Source organism: Macaca nemestrina, chromosome 1 (genome assembly GCF_043159975.1).
Source record: "Macaca nemestrina isolate mMacNem1 chromosome 1, mMacNem.hap1, whole genome shotgun sequence".
In the NCBI taxonomy this organism is placed as follows: Eukaryota; Metazoa; Chordata; class Mammalia; order Primates; family Cercopithecidae; genus Macaca; species Macaca nemestrina.
Window position 1 is genome coordinate 135,679,923 of NC_092125.1, and position 20,058 is coordinate 135,699,980.

At 35.3% G+C, this 20,058-nt stretch overlaps 1 protein-coding gene across 6 annotated transcripts in view; it reads left to right on the forward strand.

The window, feature by feature from the left end:
* Positions 1–20,058, forward strand: part of LOC105485445 (dihydropyrimidine dehydrogenase) — an 875,814-nt gene that overhangs the window by 352,624 nt on the left and 503,132 nt on the right. For all 6 annotated transcript variants that reach the window (XM_011747801.2, XM_024793997.2, XM_071074657.1 and 3 more), the window contains one exon: positions 15,489–15,699. In XM_011747801.2, coding sequence (XP_011746103.2) covers positions 15,489–15,699 — 211 coding nt within the window. The remainder of the gene's footprint in view (positions 1–15,488; positions 15,700–20,058) is intronic.

Below are 20,058 nucleotides of genomic sequence, written 5' to 3' on the forward strand. Positions count from 1 at the left end.
AACTAGAAGAACAAATGTTTGAATGTTTGAATTATTTTATTATTAGCTTACAATTAACCAAAATTTTATATGATATTAAAACTAATTGACTTGGAGCTTCATGAGAGAAAGGGCCACGATCATCTCTCTGGGTCACATTTACCTTCCCCCTGTTTAGCACATTGGGTACTACCTATAAAAGATTCAACAAATAATTGTGGAATGAACATTTACTAGAGGGAATCAGCATCCAAGGCTTTCTAGCATTACAGGGGCTAATACCTTCCAAGTTAGATAAATATTATAATCGTAGGCCTTTGAAGGTTTATCTCGTAAGTTTAGGCAAAATTTATCAAAGAGATGGAATAATAAGTAATATATGATTAGATTATGCAAAGTTTTCAGGATTGATTCACTTACCAGAGCTAATACCATGTAAGGATTGGGAACTTTGGCATTCATAGAAGTTTCAGTGTTAATCCTTTATGGCCGTTGCTTGGTTTTTTATGCATCAAAAGAGGAGCCACAATATTGCAGTGCTGACACTCATGAAACTGGAAAATCTAGAGAGTAGAGGTCCAATATCATGTATCTACTTCAAGATACAGGGTTTGAAAGGTTAGGTCTCGGACATATTTTTTAGCCAACATGAAGAATTTAATATTGGACCTAATTTCTTGGGTAATTGTTTTCTTTCTCCTATGCTGTCTCCCCTAGTACAAACTTCAGTCACATTTGGTTACTTTAGAGTCAGTGAAGATTGAGGAACAGGGACATTTAGAGGTTTCCTCAAATATGTGTGTTGTTTAATGGTCATGGACTCTTCAGTGTAATTTGGAAATAACATGGTTTGTCAATAAAATGCCTCACCATTAGGCATGTCAGCATGTATATGTCTAATGGTGCAGTCTAATTCTCACTCTTTGAGTGAGGGAAATACAGAAAAATACAAAGTTTTCTTATCCTTGAGTGACAAATATGAATTATGACAGAAGCCAGTTACATTTAACATGGTGTATTAGTCTATTTTCATACTGCTGTGAAGAACTGCCTGAGACTGGGTAATTTATAAAGGAAAGAGATTTAATTGACTCACAGTTCAGCATGGCTAGGGAGGCCTCAGGAAACTTATAATCATGACGGAAAGCAGGGTACTTTCTTCACAAGGTTGCAGGAAGGAGAAGTGCTGAGCAAAAAGAGAAGAGCCACTTACACAATCGTCAGATCTGTGAGAACTCACTCACCATCATGAGAATAACATGGGGAACCACCCCCATGATTCTCCGTTGACAGGTGGGGATTATGGAGATTACAATTCAAAATGAGAGTTGAGTGGGGACACAAAGCTTAACCATATCACATGGAATTGTTTGAGATCATGTATATTATGTGGTTAGTAACCAAGAACTATATAATTAGACTCAGGAATGTTTTAATCCACAAAAGTAGGAGACATCATCTAACAGACTCTTGTAGTGACAAACACATCCCATTGTAGAGGTTTTCAAACGTTAGGGTGCATTAAGTCACCTAGAGGGCTTGTTAAACACAGATTGCTGGGCCCTGTCCCTAGAGTTGCTGATTCAATACGTCTGGGGTGGGCCTGAGAATTTGCATTTTTAACAAGTTTCCTTGTGGTGCTGAGGTTGCTGGTCCACTATTCTAATGTATCATCAACGTGCTTTCCTGCTGTCTAATTAGAGTCACAGACAGTGTGCTGTGTGGAGGTACTTTCCATCTTGGCTAAGAAAGCATTAATACTAAAGGACATAGGTTTGATGAAATGAAGATATGCAGGCACCATCAGCATATTGATGTAATTCTGATTCCAAATGTCTTTCCAGCTCCCTTGTGGCCTCACACACATGCTAAATAGGATGCTACTGACAAACTAGTGCTTCTCAGCCATGGGTCCTTAGGGAAACCAGCCAATCACTCGGCACTATCCTCTAAGAAGATGAGGAAAAATCTGTTAATAATTCCCTCCAGTGCTTTCTGCAAGCTTAAATAGGTGAGATTAAATTTCACAGGATAACAGAATCCCCCAAAATGCTGGTATTAAAAGCTGTTGACAGATCAGATAGAACTGCAAGAATGCTTTAGGCAGTTGGGAATCCCTAAAAGGAGGCATGAAGGTTAGGACTCAACAGACCTGCTTGAGTTGATAAATGTAAAGGATAAGGTTAGGGAAGGACTTTATAGTTCTTATTAATTATTACTGAGAAGAATATGGTTTCAAAATTACTTTTAATAGCACAATCCCACACACAAAGTATATTTCAAAAATCTGTTGTTCACATATTCAGTTTTCCAATAGCAGCAAAACATGATTGATCATTAATTCTGCTACATTTTTATGGGGTCTGCGTGCTACTCCCTGGGGTGCCTTGGCTTCCCTTTATTTGTTTGTCAAGATGGCAACTGATTTAACTTTGATATGTCAGTTTTTACATATTTTAGCTATTGAGAGGGTTAACTATTTTGATAATTAATGCTACTTTATTATTTTAATTAGAAAAATAACAATACCAGATTGCTCAGTCTGCTTGTCAAAATTTTCTTCATCTGGTACTACAACTTTGAAATAGCACATCGTTTAAAAGAATGAGCCTTTTAACTGATTTTTTGCATCATCACACAGCATACCCCATAATAGATCATTTTTGTGTCATGACCTATAGGCCTCTTCTCAAATATTTTTAATATCAAATGACCATGTTAAAGCTATGTCTATAGATAGTTTTGTCATCTATGTCTTGTGGCTAAAAATGCATTTTCTTTTTTTTTTTTTCTTTGAGACGGAGTCTCACTCTGTCTCCCAGGCGGGAGTGCAGTGGTGCGATCTCAGCTCACTGCAAGCTCTGCCTCCTGGGTTCACGCCATTCTCCTGCCTCAGCCTCCCATGTAGCTGGGACTATAAGCGCCCGCCCCCACACCTGGCAATCTCGGCTCACTGCAAGAGCTCTGCCTCCGTGCAAGCTCTGCCTCCTGGGTTCATGCCATTCTCCCACCTCAGCCTCCCAAGTAGCTGGGACTACAGGCGCCTGCCACCATGCCTGGCTAATTTTTTGTATTTTTAGTAGAGATGGGATTTCACCGTGTTAGCCAGGATGGTCTCGAGCTCCTGACCTTGTGATCTGCCCGCCTCAGCCTCCCAAAGTGCTGGGATTACAGGCGTGAGCCACCGTGCCCAGTGTAAACTTGCATTTTCTACAAGTAACTGATGCTTTCTAGTTTTAATTTAATTACAAGAAATATGAATCTGGGACTATTTTTAGAAAATAGCCCCCAGAAGCTGACAAATTTAATTTGATTTACTAAGGGTGATGCTTACAGCAGCTCTTCAATGTTTGGCACCTGTACATCATTTGATTTCCTGTTCTTCATAGAAAGTAATCAGAGACATATTGACATGGTTTGCTATCTGAAGGTAGCTGAAAACAAACAGCCACACAAAATCTTCTCTAGGCACAAAAAGCTAATTAATAGTAGTTAGGGGCTCCCCTGGTACTAAAATATTAAAGTACACCTTTAACACTTTATGATGACAGGAGGATGACACATTCCGAGGATCTGTATACGTATATCCTTTTGAAAGTTGTGAAACTTCAGTGTAGTATGAAAAGGTAGAGTGGAATAGTCAAAAAGGAATTACATTTGGAGCACTTCGTTCTTGATTTACATCCTAGTCTGAGTATGCCCATCTATAAAATTAGTGTTGTAATTATATGCTTCTTAAAGTTTTTTTTTTTCCATTCCTTGTTTTATATTTTTAACATTCAGAGAAATATATATGAATGATGTAGAATCTGGACGGGAAGGCTCTATTTCTTCACAGAGTGACAACTCTATATTGAAAATTTTAGCAATATGTATAAACATTACACTTAAAACAAATTGCAATTAATGTATCCCCAGCCAATTGCTGAGGTAAAATCTACAATATTCAAGACATGAGTATAAAGAACTGACAGGTGAAATTGTCAAAATTCTATAGTACATGTGATAATTCAGATGGTGAGTGGAAAAAAAAGAAGACTGCAAATAGGCCAAGAGCCAACAAAAGCTTGTGCCCATTTAAGATTACATATTTTAAAAGCATAACTATTTTCAAAATTCTGAGGGAGGTTGATGTGTTATGTTGACCAGGAATATCTGTAGAACTGAAAATTATATGCTTTTAAAAAAATCTTTACTAATCTTCTTTCATATATGTGTGTGTGTGTGTGTGTGTGTGTGTATTCACAGATATGCGCACAGATTCATTAAAAGTGAACATTTTTACCTGGTGTGTCACTGTCAGGCCATATTTAGTAACAATACATTGTTATTACTGTATTTTTTTTTCATTTTAGTAGCTTATAATGAAAGTTGTATATAAGATTACTTTATTCTTGCACCATCTCTATGGTTTCTTCCTTATGTTTGTCCTTTTCCTTTCCCACTTGGTGAGATTTGGCTTTCCATTCAAGGATCTTTTGTGAGTTTTGTTCACTTCCAGCCTAATATAGCCACCTTGCTGAGGCAATGCCCATACCAATAGTTGTCCTATTAGTCCAGTCTTTTTCTGCTGCACCCGTTCAGTGTAAATGACCTAAATTTTCCTATAACTTGGACCACTTTGCCAATTTGCTGAACTTTTTAGTGTCCTCACACAACCTGAACTTCATCATCCTTTCAGATGGGCATGGGTCAAACATTGTGCTTCTTTCTCAGCTCTTTGGAAAGAGGGGAAGACATAATTGTTGTGTGAACATGGGAAAGTGTATTGACTTTCTTTTTATGGCTCTTTCTTGCTATCAGAAGTCACAAAGGAGTTGAACTTCCCTTTGGCCACTGCCTGGCCATAGCTGAAAGTAGGAGGAGATCTATATGCTCTACTTCATTCATTTTTAGGTGAACATTAGAAGCCCCTCTTCATTTAAAAATATTCACTTCAGCTTTTCAATATCTTTTCTTGTCCTATAACATGAAAATATTAAAAAGTAATTTGTATAATCTATTAAACACACATTAGTTATTGTATATGCTATTTGAAAGACAAAAATAAATGAAAAATACACATGAATTAACATAAAAACAGAATTGTCATTCTTTTAAAAAGTGATTTGTTAAAAATTTTAAACATTTTTGTCTAAACTTCTAAATTCTAAAATTCCATTCTACCTTTTCATACTATACTGAATTTTCACAAGTTTCAAAAAGATAAACATATACAGGTCCTTGGAATATGTCATCCCCCTGTCATCATAAAAGTCTTAGAGGTGTACTTAATATCTTAGTGGCAGGGGAGCCCCTAACTACTACACAAAAACTCATCCTTCAAGGTCTGCTCCAAATGTCATTTTTTCTTGAAGGCTTCCTTAGTTCCCTACCAATTTAACTTCTCTTCTCTGTGGGCTTTTATAGCCCTTTATGCTTCCTGCTGTTAACAGAATTTATCACATAGGGTACTTATTACTTTATACTTATTCCACAAACTGAAATAGAAGCTTCTTTATTGGATCGATGAATTCAACTTGTTATCTGACTCAACATATAGTGCATTCTTTGATTCAAGGTGGCAGACCAGTGAGGCATGTTGGATTAACCAATATATTAAAGGCATTGAAAACTTCTTAGGAAAACTTTAAGTTCATATGAAATTTTCAAAATATATAATTTTACATACATACACATAACTTCAAAATTATTTGTGATAGCTTTTAAATAAGTACACATTTTATTTTAAACTGTTAAAAAATATTATTGCATCACATTTTTATGTGAATCTAACATTAAAAGTAGACTGAAAAAAATAAATTATCCCTAGTTTTCAGTCTCTTAAAAGATAGCTGAAAACTAAAAAAAGAAGGAAATACAAGCAAGTAATATATAAAAAGCAAAAAATAATAAAGATTACTAGAATCTGAGAGTATTAGCAAGTGGCAGAAAGCAGATGATCCTGATCTGTAAAGAATTTGTACATGGAGGCATTTTAAGATTAAAGGAGGAACTACAAAGGCACCAAGTTACACAGAATGGAGTTTTGTGAGATATTCCAACGGCTGCCAGGAAGGCTTGAATCCATCAAAATCTAAGATGAAGAAAATAAGTGTTAGTCAAGTTTAAGAAAATGTCATCAATAGTAATTGAATAGTGTTTAAAAATACTCTTTTTGGCCAGGTGCGGTGGCTCATGCCTGTAATCCCAGCACTTTGGGAGGCTGGGGCAGGCAGATCACAAGGTCAGGAGCTCGAGACCATCCTGGCTAACACAGTGAAACCCTGTCTCTACTAAAAATACAAAAAAATTTAGCCAGGTGTGGTGGCGGGCGCCTGTAGTCCCAGCTACTCGGGAGGCTGAGGCAGGAGAATGGCATGAACCTGGGAGGCGGAGCTTGCAGTGAGTGGGGATCCCGCCACTGTACTCCAGCCTGGGTGACAGAGTGAGACTGCATCCCAAAAAACAAACAAACAAACAACAACAACAACAAAAACACTCTTGTTAAAAGAGATGTATTTAATGATAGTTGTGCCAAGGCATTTTAAGCCTCTAAAGCCTCTAAATTATTCCTTACATTGCATATCTGGGTTTTGCAGCACAATAGTGACACAATAAAATTAGTAAGGACTCAGTTAAGGGATGACTATATTTATCCAATGTGTAGTACAACTCTCATTTGGAGAAATGTTTTTTTATGTTCAAGATTCTTCAACTTTAAAAAACTTAAAATGAAAACATTCTATGTGTGAATGAAGCCTAAAATGAAGACCAGGTACTAGAAGAAGGAATGTCAATTTGTGGTCTCAGCAAACTTTTTTTGCCTAATTGAAAGAATAATTGCAGAATTTGCTTGTACAGGCCAGAGATTAATTAACATATAAAAATTGTTCTACATTTCACCACTCATCATAAATATGTATAAGTCAAAAATTAATAAATATTTTAAAAACTGTTTAGTAAATTAAAGAATATGAGATCAAGTGTGAATGGGCCAAGTTTGATGCCTCTTCTTTTACCCTCCTTCAAGTCCTTGATAACCAAGATAAGTAGAAGATTGGATTGTGAAATCAAACTCATATAAATTAAATAACACTGTGTATCAAACTTGATTATTAACTTCGAGGATACAGTTAAAAACAAACTGTCAGGTAAACAAGAAGTGCAGGACTGCCACCAACAGAATTCCTGAGGTTCTATCTTGCTGCATTAGGATTTGCTCTAACCCGGATTAATATGTGGTCATGTAAGTAGCTCCATCACTTAGATCAAAGAAAGTTGTTTCACTTATGAGACATCTAATTTATACTCAGATAGTTATGTAACTTGCATTACTCTTTATAGTGATCTATGTCCCTTAAATTCACCTTTCCGGGTTTGTTTACTATAGCAATCCTAAACTAACAGATAGGCCATGCCAAAAGCATTCCATTGCTAAGGACTCTTCCGCTTATAAATGACAGTAGTTTGTTTCCCAGTAGGATGCTTACATATTACATAGAGCTTTAACCAAGCTGCTTTCCTTCTTTTCTTCTTGAGATAAACTCCTTTACCCTTCCACACTCACTTCTTCAAAGAGAGAGAATGGATTCCATACAAGAACTTCCCAGTAACTAATTCCTTTCCAGTGATTAATTCTTACGTTTCCTTCAAGATTAGCTTATACAGCACCTTTTCCATGCTGCCCTTTATTATTTTTTTCTTTTTTTTCCCTTTTTTTTTTTTTTTTTTTTTGAAACAGGATCTTGCTCTGTCACCAAGGCTGAATTGCAGTGGCGTGATCATAGCTCATTGTAATCTCTAACACCTGGGCTCTACAGATCCTCCCACCTCAGTCTCCCAAGTAGCTGGGACTACAGGCAGATGCCACCACACATGGCTAATTTTTAAAAAATGTTTTAGTAGAGATGAGGTTTCTCTATTTTACCCAGGCTAGTCTTGAACTCCTAGCCTTAAACAGTTCTCCCACCTTGACCTTTCAAAACACTGAGATTATAGGCCTGAGCTACCGTGCCCAGCAATGGTGCCCTTCCTTGATCTGCACTACTGCTAGGCAAAATGCCCATTTATGTGCCATTCGAGTATACTGCCTTTACACATGACGAAGATTCCTAACTCCTTCAATTTTTGTTTTGAGACCGAGTCTCGCTCTGTTGCCCAGGCTGGATTGCAGTGGTGCTCTCGGCTCGCTGCAAGCTCTGCATCCTGGGTTCATGCCATTCTCCTGCCTCAGCCTCCTGAGTAGCTGTTACTACAGGTGCCTGCCACCATACCCAGCTAATTTTTTTTTGTTTGTTTGTTTGTATTTTTAGTATAGACGGGGTTTCACCCTGTTAGCCAGCACGGTCTTGATCTCCAGACCTCGTGATCCACCCTCTTTGGCCTCCCAAAGGCCAAACTTTAATCAGGCTTCTGAACCTTCTCCAAGGCCCACCTGTGTACTTCCCTGTAAAGTCCGGTTTTAGCAGGAACCCTCCATTCTCAATATCTGATGACACTTTTTATCCCCCAAATGAGAGTTAAACTCCAAAAACAGAATGGAAGGGTAGAAATTAATAACCAAGGAGTAGGTTGTGAGTTAGTAGATAAAATATTACTGAAAGGAAACATCAAGGTAAGGCTTTATCCTGTTGGCTAAATCAATCTAACAGGATTCTTGCAGAAGACAGGCCAGGGTCAGACATCACCTGGGTCATAGTGGAGGATGAGGTACATGATGAGATATTGAAGATGATTAAATATCAAGAGTGAGGGATTTTGCTAAACTGACTTAGCAGGGTTCTTGCTAAATCTGGATTTTACAAAAAAGCACAGAAGTGGTCCTAGGAAAAGGTTCAGAACCTGACTAAATTTGGGTCAAGCAAATTATGTTTGTTGTACATTATTACCTATAGATGCTGGTTTTCTGCTTCTATGAGATTTTTAAGGCAGAGTTTATTTTACCTGTAGATCACAGCACTGTTTTTGTACATAATATTTAACAAATGTTTGGTTAGATGGCTGGTGCTCTTACCACATGGCTCTGAATGTTTCTTGTACATCCAATAATTTAACAGTGATGAAATGAGATGATATTTTCTAGGTTTATCACTGACCAAAGTAGACTACTAAATAATTTTGCTTCTAAATAATATTTTTAGGTTTTTGTGTTCATGTAGAATGGATAAATCATCAATTAGTATTAGAGGGTAATCTTTACAAAGAATGTTGTTTCTTCGTATTGCTTCTCAAACGTCAGTTTATTAGAAGTTATTCCAGAATTTAATGTATGCTGGTTTTGAGCTCCACTCATTATAGTTTATAACCTATTCTTGCTTTGCCTATGTGCAATCTAAAAGTGAGTTGACATCATGCTTTTAATTATAGAAAATTAAGTTGTTTTGTAATTTCTAGAGTATGATGCCTGTAATATTAATCAGACCAAATCATCACATTACATAAAGTTAATCATTAAAATGATGATCATTATTGCATGCGTATAGCATGCTATTTTTATTTCACTCAGCATGAGCCACATATCTTTCCTGAATATGGAGGTGAAAATCAAAGTTGAGAATTTTTTTTAACTTTCCCTCTACTGTGTAAAAAGAAAGTGACAACCTGATTTGTCAAATGTAAGAAATGGACTCTTATAGCTGCTTACTACTTTATTGGTGGAGACTAGGAAAAGAGAGGTCGGCATGTTTGCTTGATATACCAATTGTCCCTCATAAGGACATGCTCCATCAAATAAAGATATATGGGTGCCATGAGGAGAAGCATTCATATCCAGATTCAGAGTTACTGATTATTAATGATTATTGACAAACATTAGGTGTTAAAAGGCACTAACACTCAGATGTGTGAATTACTTGTCACAGAAGGCTGGTTACTTTGAACAGTAACGCTGCATATGGTTACACCACCAGTCAGTTTGGCCCATGTTTTCTGATAGCAGCATAAATGACAACTGAGGAGGAACACCATTTGCTTTTTTATTTCAACCTTGCAACATAGGATGATCCGGTCAAGTAGCATGTCTTCTGCTGTGTCCTGTTACTTACATTGAGATGGGTGTTTAATAGCCATTCACTCAGTATACTACTAGTTGGTTATACCTTCCTTAATTTGAATGTCCTTCAGATTTTCATAATAATTCGTCATTCATTCTAGTAAACAAAACTTTATTCAGAGACCATTGTGTGCCAATCATTTTGATAGACACAGATCGGGCTGTGACCAGTCTTGATGCCCTGTCCTTCCATGTGACATTCACTTGATACCCCTTCATTGACTTATTGACTGGCATGCATTCTGATTTTCTGGGTGTCTTATCTTAATGTTCATGGGCTTATACTTATCAATTGTTGACTTTTTTAATATCATTCTTGGACATAAATGATAGAATGTTCAATAAGATATTCTTCCTCTACTTAAAGAGTGTTGAGAACGAGTTTACTATTGAACAAACTTATTTAAATTCTAAGTTAGTTTTTCAATTTTGTATTTTAAGATAGTCTGTTTTGTGTATCTAATATCCACTTTGTGAAGTAGTACTTTTTTTTGTTCTAAATTTACTCTTTATCTGGATTCAAGGTGTCTCTATTAACTCGTTTACAATATTCGGTTCGTAAGTCCATCACGTGGTTCCTGTATTTCATGATTTTACAGTACTTGTAAATGTGCTTAGACTGGGAAGCTTGAGTCTCCTTTTCCCACAAAGGGACCTTTATTTAGCCTAGCCCTTCATCTTTGACTTTAGCTTTTCCTTTTCCATTTTGCTTTGTTTGAGTTTCAGCAACTAGAATCATACAGTCTCATTATTTCAAATATACTACAGTTGCTATTCTTGGACATAATGAAGACTAAGTAGGATGTAGTTTCAGCTGGATCCTAATTTCAGATAAGTTTTTTAATCCCTTAGTGTATTTTTGGCTTCTATGAGCCTCAGTTTCTCCTCTGTAGAAAGAAAATAATGCTTGTCCACAGATTTTATTTTATTTTTTCTTTGTGAGGCCAGCAAGCAGCAGTGTGCCTAAGGCTGTATGCTAAGTGTGTAAAATCATGCTGATGCCCAGTGTGGTTTTTGGCTTTTTGCACCACAGCAGGGAGACAAAGTCGGTTTGAAACTAAGTACTTTTATTGTAACAAATATACGGGTGTCATAACATTTTTCTGTTTGAAGATTGAGTTACATGTAAACCATTATATGTATTTTCTGTATGAAGATTAAGTGAATTACATGTAAAGCACTGAAAAGAATACTTTTAAGTGTTATAAATACCTATTATTATTATTATTTATCTTGTTATAAAACAAGATTTGTGGCTGGGCGTGGTATCTTACGCCTGTATTCCCAGCACTTTGGGAGGCTGAGGTGGGTGGATCACTTGAGATCAGGAGATTGAGACCAACCTGGCCAGCAGGATGAAACCCCGTCTCTGCTAAAAATACAAAAATTAGCCAGGCATGGTGGTGGGTGCCTGTAATCTCAGCTACTTCGAAGGCTGAGGCAGGAGAATCACTTGAACCAGGGAGGCGGAGGCTGCAGTGAGCTGAGATCTTGCCACTACCCTCCAGCCTGTGCAACTGGCAACAGAGCGAAACTCCATCTCAAATAAATAAATAAATCGTGTCACTGCACTCCAGCCTGGGCAACTGGCAACAGAACGAAACTCCATCTCAAATAAATAAAATAAAATAAAATAAAAATAATAAAACAAGATTTATAACAAGACAAATCATAGATTTGTTAAATAGTGAAAGTAAATCTTTATGATGTCCAATAATATTTCAAAGTATATTTCACTTCACATATAACGTCACAATTTTAATTTAGGATTCTTTAAGATGAGAGCACTCCTTCAGTGATTGGGATAGGTTCAAAATAGAAATAAAGATTTTATTACTTACAGTTCCTGAAGGGGAACACATTATGCACAGAGGTCACACATACGGAGGTCAGGGGTGCATGGAGAGAGAGACAGAGAAAGAAAGAGAGAAAATGGGACTTGCGGGCCAGTGCCTTTATTTGTGGATCCAGGGCGTTATACAAACGGGTTTCTCGTGGGAAATTTTAACTGATTGGTTCAAAGCACAAGTTCCAGGACATCAAGCAGTGACTGAGAGGCAGTCATTGTGGTGTGTCTGCACAGTCCATGCAGGGTGGAGGGTCAGCAGGACCAGTCCAGCAGGCTGCATCTACTCATTTCATAGGGAAGTGGTGATCAGGGAGCAGGTGTATAAGGCCAATATCTTGATGCACTACACTGAGAAACGGGGTTGCTGCAGGGAGGTAGAGTATAGAATCGGAAACTGTGTGTGTCAAGGGTAACTGAATCTTTCTTCTGGTATAACGAAGTCCAACTTATATTTAAAATAGATGTCAAGGCAGCATAAAATTCTAAGCATTCACTATACAAGTTTACCCTGTATTTTCATTGTCCTAATATTTCACTATTTCCCAAGATAAATCTTAACATTATCTCACTCTCCCAATATTAATACTTTCCAAACAAATATATATATATATGCAAATGATATAACTATTTTTTCTTTAAACGGTTTTCCCTTTCTTATGTAAAATGGGAAATCTAGCTATCAAGTAGCAAAATAGCAGAAAGTGGTGTGATTTACGTCTGCTGCTTAATAGTCTAATTCTACATGTATTAGTGAGTGAAGAAAATCTCTAAAGATTGAAAAGCAAAAAAATGCAGATGAATCTCTGTGGGGTCCAGTGTTCACGCCATCCCCAGCGCACTGTCGGATAATTGGTAAGAATGCTAGATGTTTGAATACATATAATGAAACCTGGTACACGTAGAAAATTACGATGTGAGATGAGCATATACTAAAGCCATTTTTTAATGTTTATATCTATGTATGGTTATACAAAGTCCTCAAAAATCAAAACCATGGTGCGAACATCACTAAAACATGCTGAGGCATTCAGTGATGGATAATATTTATTTTAAATTCATAGAAGTTTTTGATTTGTAAGTCATGTCCAATTTTTGTTTCCAAATTTAATGCCAAATTTGCCAAAATGTATAAGAGATTATCTCTATGTCATAGTAGATACTATAGAAGTATTAATAGATAGCAAAGATAGAGTGGGGCCAAACAGATCCTAAGTCAATCAGTGAGACATATTCCCAATGGGTACGGCGTAGCGCAGTGTTTCCTTTCTGCCCTCCACAGAAAACAGTCCTGTTAGAGATACACATTGTATATTGATTTATTCAAACCCTAAACATTTGGAGTTGTTATTCAATCAAGTGTGGCATTATCATTAACACGTAGCACCACTTGCCATTTTGAAACACAATAAACTGGTTTATATTGATGAGTTACAAGGTGATATGTGGCATAAATGTGACAAAAGTGATACAGAAAACATATTTTACATATTGGAATCATCTTTATTTTGTAATTTGAATTATTCAAGGAATAGTTTGCCTTCCAGAAATCACACATTTTTATTTTGTAGAAAATGAAAGAGGAGTCTAAGGTACTAACCTTTGTTATTGGGCCACCTCTCTCTTGAAATCACAATCTCATTTCTAAGTGATATTGAATAGCTGAAGAATGATTCAGAGGAAAAAAAAAGTGAATTCAGAAAATAGTAACTATGAATACATAGCCTTCTAGATACTAAGTTCTGCTTTAGGCATTTTACATTTTGGAGTTGTTTTCAGTAACACCGCACATACCAATTAATGCGATGATGTTCTGCCCATTTTATATATAAGGAAACTATCCCAAATAAACAGCAGAGCAGATTTCAAATTTTTTTTGATTCCACTTACCTGTAATCTTCCTTTCTGAGGAGTGAGCAGTTTTATATCAACTGTTTTGTGTATTCACCACCATAACATCCCACATGTTATTTTTTTATATTGCTAATTTCTTGATTTTCATAATAACAAGGGAAAGACTGTGTAATAATTTGTATGTGGGTCCAATTTTTAAGCCTTTAATGACAATATTTTTCAAAATCCTAAATAAGACATAGATTGAATAGCTTCATAATAATGTATAGTATAGATCAGTGTTTCCCAACCATTTTATTCTTACCCCTTTTGGGAGTATCTTTAGATTTTTCTTAATCCTCCCTGCTATAATTTTAGTACCATAGATATACTGTATAACTGTTTATATACTTCAGCTCTTTGAAGGGACCAGACCATTATGATATCTAAGGATTTTTTTTCTTTTCCCTAAGAATAATTTTTGCTCCCTAGGGGCAATATTACTGTCTTTGAAAATGCGTCATAGAGACCAAGTTCTGAGCCAGTCAGCTATAATCTAATAAAGACAGTGGTTAACAAAGTATCTTCTGTGCCCTAGAAGCATAGCATCACCTGAAGAATTTGTTAGACATGCAGATCCTCAGGCCTCACCTAAACCTCATTAGAAACTCTGAAAACGGGCCTGTGCAATCTGGTTTAAGGAACCTTCCAGGTGATAATGATTCATGGCACTAGTTCTGGACAGGTTGTTGAAAAATGGGCCCATGGCCTGATTACAGCATTGAGTTAATTACTTTATGTCTCAGTTTTTCCATCTTGACAAAGCCCAGATAACTCTTCGTTTGAAGCCTCATACACACAACCTCAGTGGAAACATTACTCAGGGATCCTATTGAGAATCCGCCTGGCTTTCAGAGTGAAGGAAAATAATAAGACTGAACATCCCAAAACACTTCAGTAGGACATTTTTGCATTTTTTAAAAAAAGAACATTGAACATAGTACTTCTGATTACGTTGACAAGGGTCTGGATTGCTCCAAAAGCAATTAATGGAAAAATAAGCAAATGAGTCAATATTAATATTCTGTCTCAATGAACATTCCATTATGCATATGAAAACAAACAGAAACCGGGGTATCCAGATTTTATGGCAGAATGCATTATGTTGGAAATGGGGAAGAACTAGGGATTCATCAGGAGGACATACTTGTTTCACTGTCTTCAATTTTTCATTTATAGTATTTGCTTCTGTGGTTTTATAAAAGGAAGAATTTTTTTTTTTTTTTAAATTTCTTAGTTCTGCAGAGTTTCTCTAGTCTTTTTCTCCTACCTACCATTCTAATCATGTACTTGCACAGATTGGCTCACCCACTTTATTGACTTTTTTCCAGCTTGGATGTATGCAGCCTGGTAATAAACGGAAGTATTTATTTTAATATGCAGCATGATTTAAAAAGAGAGCTTTATCTACTGAATTGAAAACGTAAAAATAATAGGCTACTATGGTCAGAAACCTCACAAACTACCAAATGTAGAGCATGCAGTACTTAAAACTTGAGAAATACCTTATGATGCCGTGATCTATAAACGTCCACATTACTACTCCAATTCAAGACTCCCTGAGTCAGTGATTTACAAAATGCAAATAACTGGTAACTGAAACTCAGATTTGGTGAAAGAAAAAGCTGCATATTGACTTAATGTCATAAGGTTTAGCATGTATAATTCAATTAGAAATCAAATACTATATGGAATAAGAAACATTTCAAGTTTCTTTTCTGTTCTGTTTTGTTTTAGATGGAACTTGCTAAGGAAGAAAAGTGTGAATTTCTGCCATTCCTGTCCCCACGGAAGGTTATAGTAAAAGGTGGGAGAATTGCTGCTATGCAATTTGTTCGGACAGAGCAAGATGAAACTGGAAAATGGAACGAAGATGAAGATCAGATGGTCCATCTGAAAGCCGATGTGGTCATCAGTGCCTTTGGTTCAGTTCTGAGTGATCCTAAAGGTACAGTGCTGGGAGCTGAAATGTGTGATGCAATTGTCTGTTATTTTAGTGCTATAATAGTTTCTAGCTTTCAGGGAATTGTTTTTCACTTTAACATTTATTTTTCTTTCTAGTTAAGAAGTAAAAGCAATCTTGATTCAACAGGCTTAGAAATGGTATTTAATGCTTATACAGAATTATTTTTAAAGTGGCAAGAATTGAAAAGAACATTAATCTTTCTTTTATAACTAAAACACATATTCTACTCTATAACAGTATTTGCCTTGTTTCTTACAGAAGAATTGCTTTTTCTTCAATTAGACTAGAGTAAGAAAATGAGGCAGAGTAGTTGGAACAGCCAGTCTTCAATGATTCAGACAAATTAAAATCTAATGAATGGCCAAAAATAGAATTTGTGTTTATTACCATCCTTGTGCCAGATCATCACTTCAGACGTCAGAATTATCAAATTAGAAAGTTTGAATGTCTGTCGTTTTCACCTGGATGGCATGAGTGAACATGCTAAGAAAAAACAAAATGTTTTTTAAAAAGATAATGCGAGAAAGAAATGTTTTATATAACATTTCAATTGAATAATGATTCAGTCAAGTTAGACTACTTTATATTATACTTTTCCCACATACAGTGTTTTTGTAGGTCATTATAGATGAAAGCTTATGTATCTAGGTACCTTCATTTTACAAATCCTTTTACCTTTTAATTCATATTATTGAAATGACAGTTAACTCTGTCGTTCTGTGAAGGGAAAATAAAATATGTTTTTCTAGGTCAGAGATTCATTGAGAACAACCATACCAAAAATCTCTCTAAACTTGATGATTCCTGTCTATGACTTCCTACTATATCCATGCTAAAATTACATTTTTTTCTCTGAAGTTGGAAGAGATATATACATGAAAATGTATATTTTTATGCCACAGATAAGTAAAGGATTCAACTAGTCATCAGATATTTTATCTGCAGGACATCAGACATCTTGGTATTTGGAAACATCCAGATGTTTAATGTCATCAAGATAAATGTTTTCAAATAGCTGGATGATGGCCTAAATTTGTCACTTTTTATGTAGACATTTATGTGGTATGTAGACACAGAGTATGGTTTATTTATTTAACTGAATTCAGGAAGGAAAAAAGAACAATATGTAAAGTGCTTATATTATCTTAAAAATCCCATTCTTCTATTAAATACTATGTACATCACCAAAAGTTGAGTAAATGTTGAATCATGTTTAACTAGCAATTCTGTTGATTATTTGCCTATCCAAAAAGGTTAGCTTAACTATTTAAACTTATGTTCCATAATTGGCAATCCTAATATTAATAAAAATTATCTTTTCCTAAACAAACCTAAACAGATTTGACTCAGAAAACAGCTTTTGCAATCTCAGATACAATTTTATAAGCTTGTGCTTGTATGTGTGTGCGCGGGCATGTGTATTTGTGTATGCATGTATGAAGAATAAAAGATTTAAGTTAGCATATAAAATATGAAGGAGAAAATTTCATCTATTCAAGTTTGACTAGGTCATTTCACAATTTATGCATTGTATTACAGAATTTACTGTGTATATTTCTTCTAGTACTTCACATATGCCACCCCTTACACATTTAGAGAAGTCAAGGAAAAAAATGTTTCTTCGCTATTTTTTTTTTCCACTTCTGATTTGAAATTATAAACTGCCTGTAGAAATTATCCTTAAGTAGAATTACTAACTTTACCAGGAGCCTTCCATGTTTACGTTAATAAGACGTTATTCTCCAAGTGAGAGGGGAGCTGGCAGAGCTGCAGTGTGAGATAGCATTCATTCCTGGACTCCCATCCAAATGTTTTCGATACTGTTCTTTTGGATGGAAAACATTAAAGAAAGGAGTCACAGAAGCAGTATTTGTTAGAATTTGATCAAGAAGGTCTTACTCAATAAATTTAAAATCTTAAAGTTTCAAAGTCAGAAAACTGTCATGTGCACGCATATATGTAAAATACAATGAAAAGCATTTTATTGGAAGCAAGCTGTCCATTTGGGTAAGAAGAAAAGATATTCATGTTAACTGTCTTCAACCATAAATTCTGCCCCATCCTAGCACTATGTGATGTCATTTCTGCGTGGTACCTAGTGATTATCACATATGTGATATCTGTTTTAATGCATTCATCTCTTAAAATGTTTACTTCTCTTTCCACCCCTCTACTTTTCTCCTTTTCAACCTCACTTTGCACAGACTTCAATGAACTGCATGTCAAATGCAGTGACATTTTTTCAGTCCTTATTATATTTTCTACATTTTATAATTGATAATGTTAAGAATTCTGTTTAAAATGCTCTCCTCCAAGTCACTTAAACTTTCTGAGGCTCAATTTCTTTATCTACTGAAAAAACAAGCATAATAATACCTTATCTTTCAATCTCTCAGAACTATTGTCAGAATTAAAATGAAATAATATAAAAGACTTGGAAACAAAACTAGAACACATTCTTGTTTGTGACACTTTATTTCCTTGTTTTGTCTTTTAACTATTCCTTTCCAACCCTATCATTGACTGCTTTTCTTCCTTTAGCTTTTTACTTTCCTAAGTTCAGAATTTGTTCATTTTCTGTCCTTAACATATTTATTTCTTCAGTGAACTGAATGTCTTGTTCATTCTTTCATTTGTCCATTCGTATGTGCATTCATTCCTCAAGATATATAAATGAACTTCTGTGTGCCAGACAGTGGCTAGACTTACAGTAGGCACTATTTCCTGTTTGTGTAAAAATGACTCTGAAATCTAGTTTTCCACTCCCCACTTCTCTTTTCATACTAAATTTTTGTTCCTGCATGTGACAAACATTTGCTGAGTACCTAATGAATGCCAAGTACCAAAATGTATTCTAGAGAGTACGAAAATGAGCGAGTCATTGCATGGAATTTAAAATTCCATAGACTAGGTGTGGAGGCAGATCTGTAATCAATTAATTTTATTATAACATGAGGAATGTGTACATTAAGAGAGATTTGCACAAAGTAAAAAAAAGTTCACCTTAGCAGATTTACCTAAAACAGTTCTTTTCTCAACTTTACTATTGTTGCAAATGGTACCATTAGTACTCCCCATAGCCAAAGTTTAAAATTTTACCCCAGTTCAAATTTCTAATTACATTATTTATTAAATGTACCAATGTTATCTTACACGATAGTATAAAGCTTCCACTTCTCAACACTTGAGAACATCAGCACTTGGCCTTATATACATTCTGTGTATCCAGCTATGTTTTCTTCCATTCCCTGTTGAATTATTCCTCCCAGCATCCAACACAGGGCACATTCCATAGTGGTAAAACAGAAAATCTTTGGTAAATGCATTACATAAAGGCGTGCTGAAAAATTCAAGTAATGAAGTAAACTTGACAGAGTACATGTAAAGTACAGTGATAAATTGCACTCAGCAGTCTGATTACAATAATATTTTAAATGAAAATACTTTAAAAATCTCAAATAGATCAATAATAAGAACCTGAAAAGGTAAGCTAATTGGAAAACTCAAAGGAGATTACATTTTTAATGTCAGTATTTTCTGAGATATTATACAATCTTTATAAGTTTCTAAATTTGTTTCACAATGGAGAATGTAAAATAACTTTTTTAGTGTTATGCACCTAATATATCTGTAATAAACATTTCCTGTCATAAGATGATAAGTACCTCAAGAGCTTATGGAAAAGATAAGTATATCAAATTTATAAAATAAACTTGGGTAAGATTTTGGGATTATAGTTGCTAATTATTTCATTGCCACTAAGGATAATAAGAGTGATAAATAATCATCATTACTTTACATAATTATATTTCATCCATCACTTTTTGGATAGTACCAGGGAGTGGGAAGTAGGAACAAAAGACTACATATTCCAAATCCGTGTGCATGGAATATATATGTGCTGATCAGCATAATTTAATTGAATACTTCATTAAACACTAGCTCAAATTTTAAAAGCAATGGTGTCCAATTTCTGACTCAATTGATGTAACCTCAGCCTTTCATATCTTTCTTGTGAAAAACTCAAAACGGTTCCACTTAAAAAACGTCCCCTCTATTCCCTCTAGGAATGTACAATTCCAGATCTTATCACATTAACTTGGGATTTTATTTTTCTAGATAGACTATAAAGGCCATCAGGAGATTAAACACAAACTTTCTGTAACTGCGTTTCTCCTTTACAAATATTCTCCATTCACTGGAAAGTTCTAAACATTTATTTAAAATATGTATATGTATATTTTATTTATACTTATATATATAATATAAATATATGAATACATATTTATATATAAGATATAAATAGATATATTTCCTAATATAGGATGTTTCCTCTTCTGC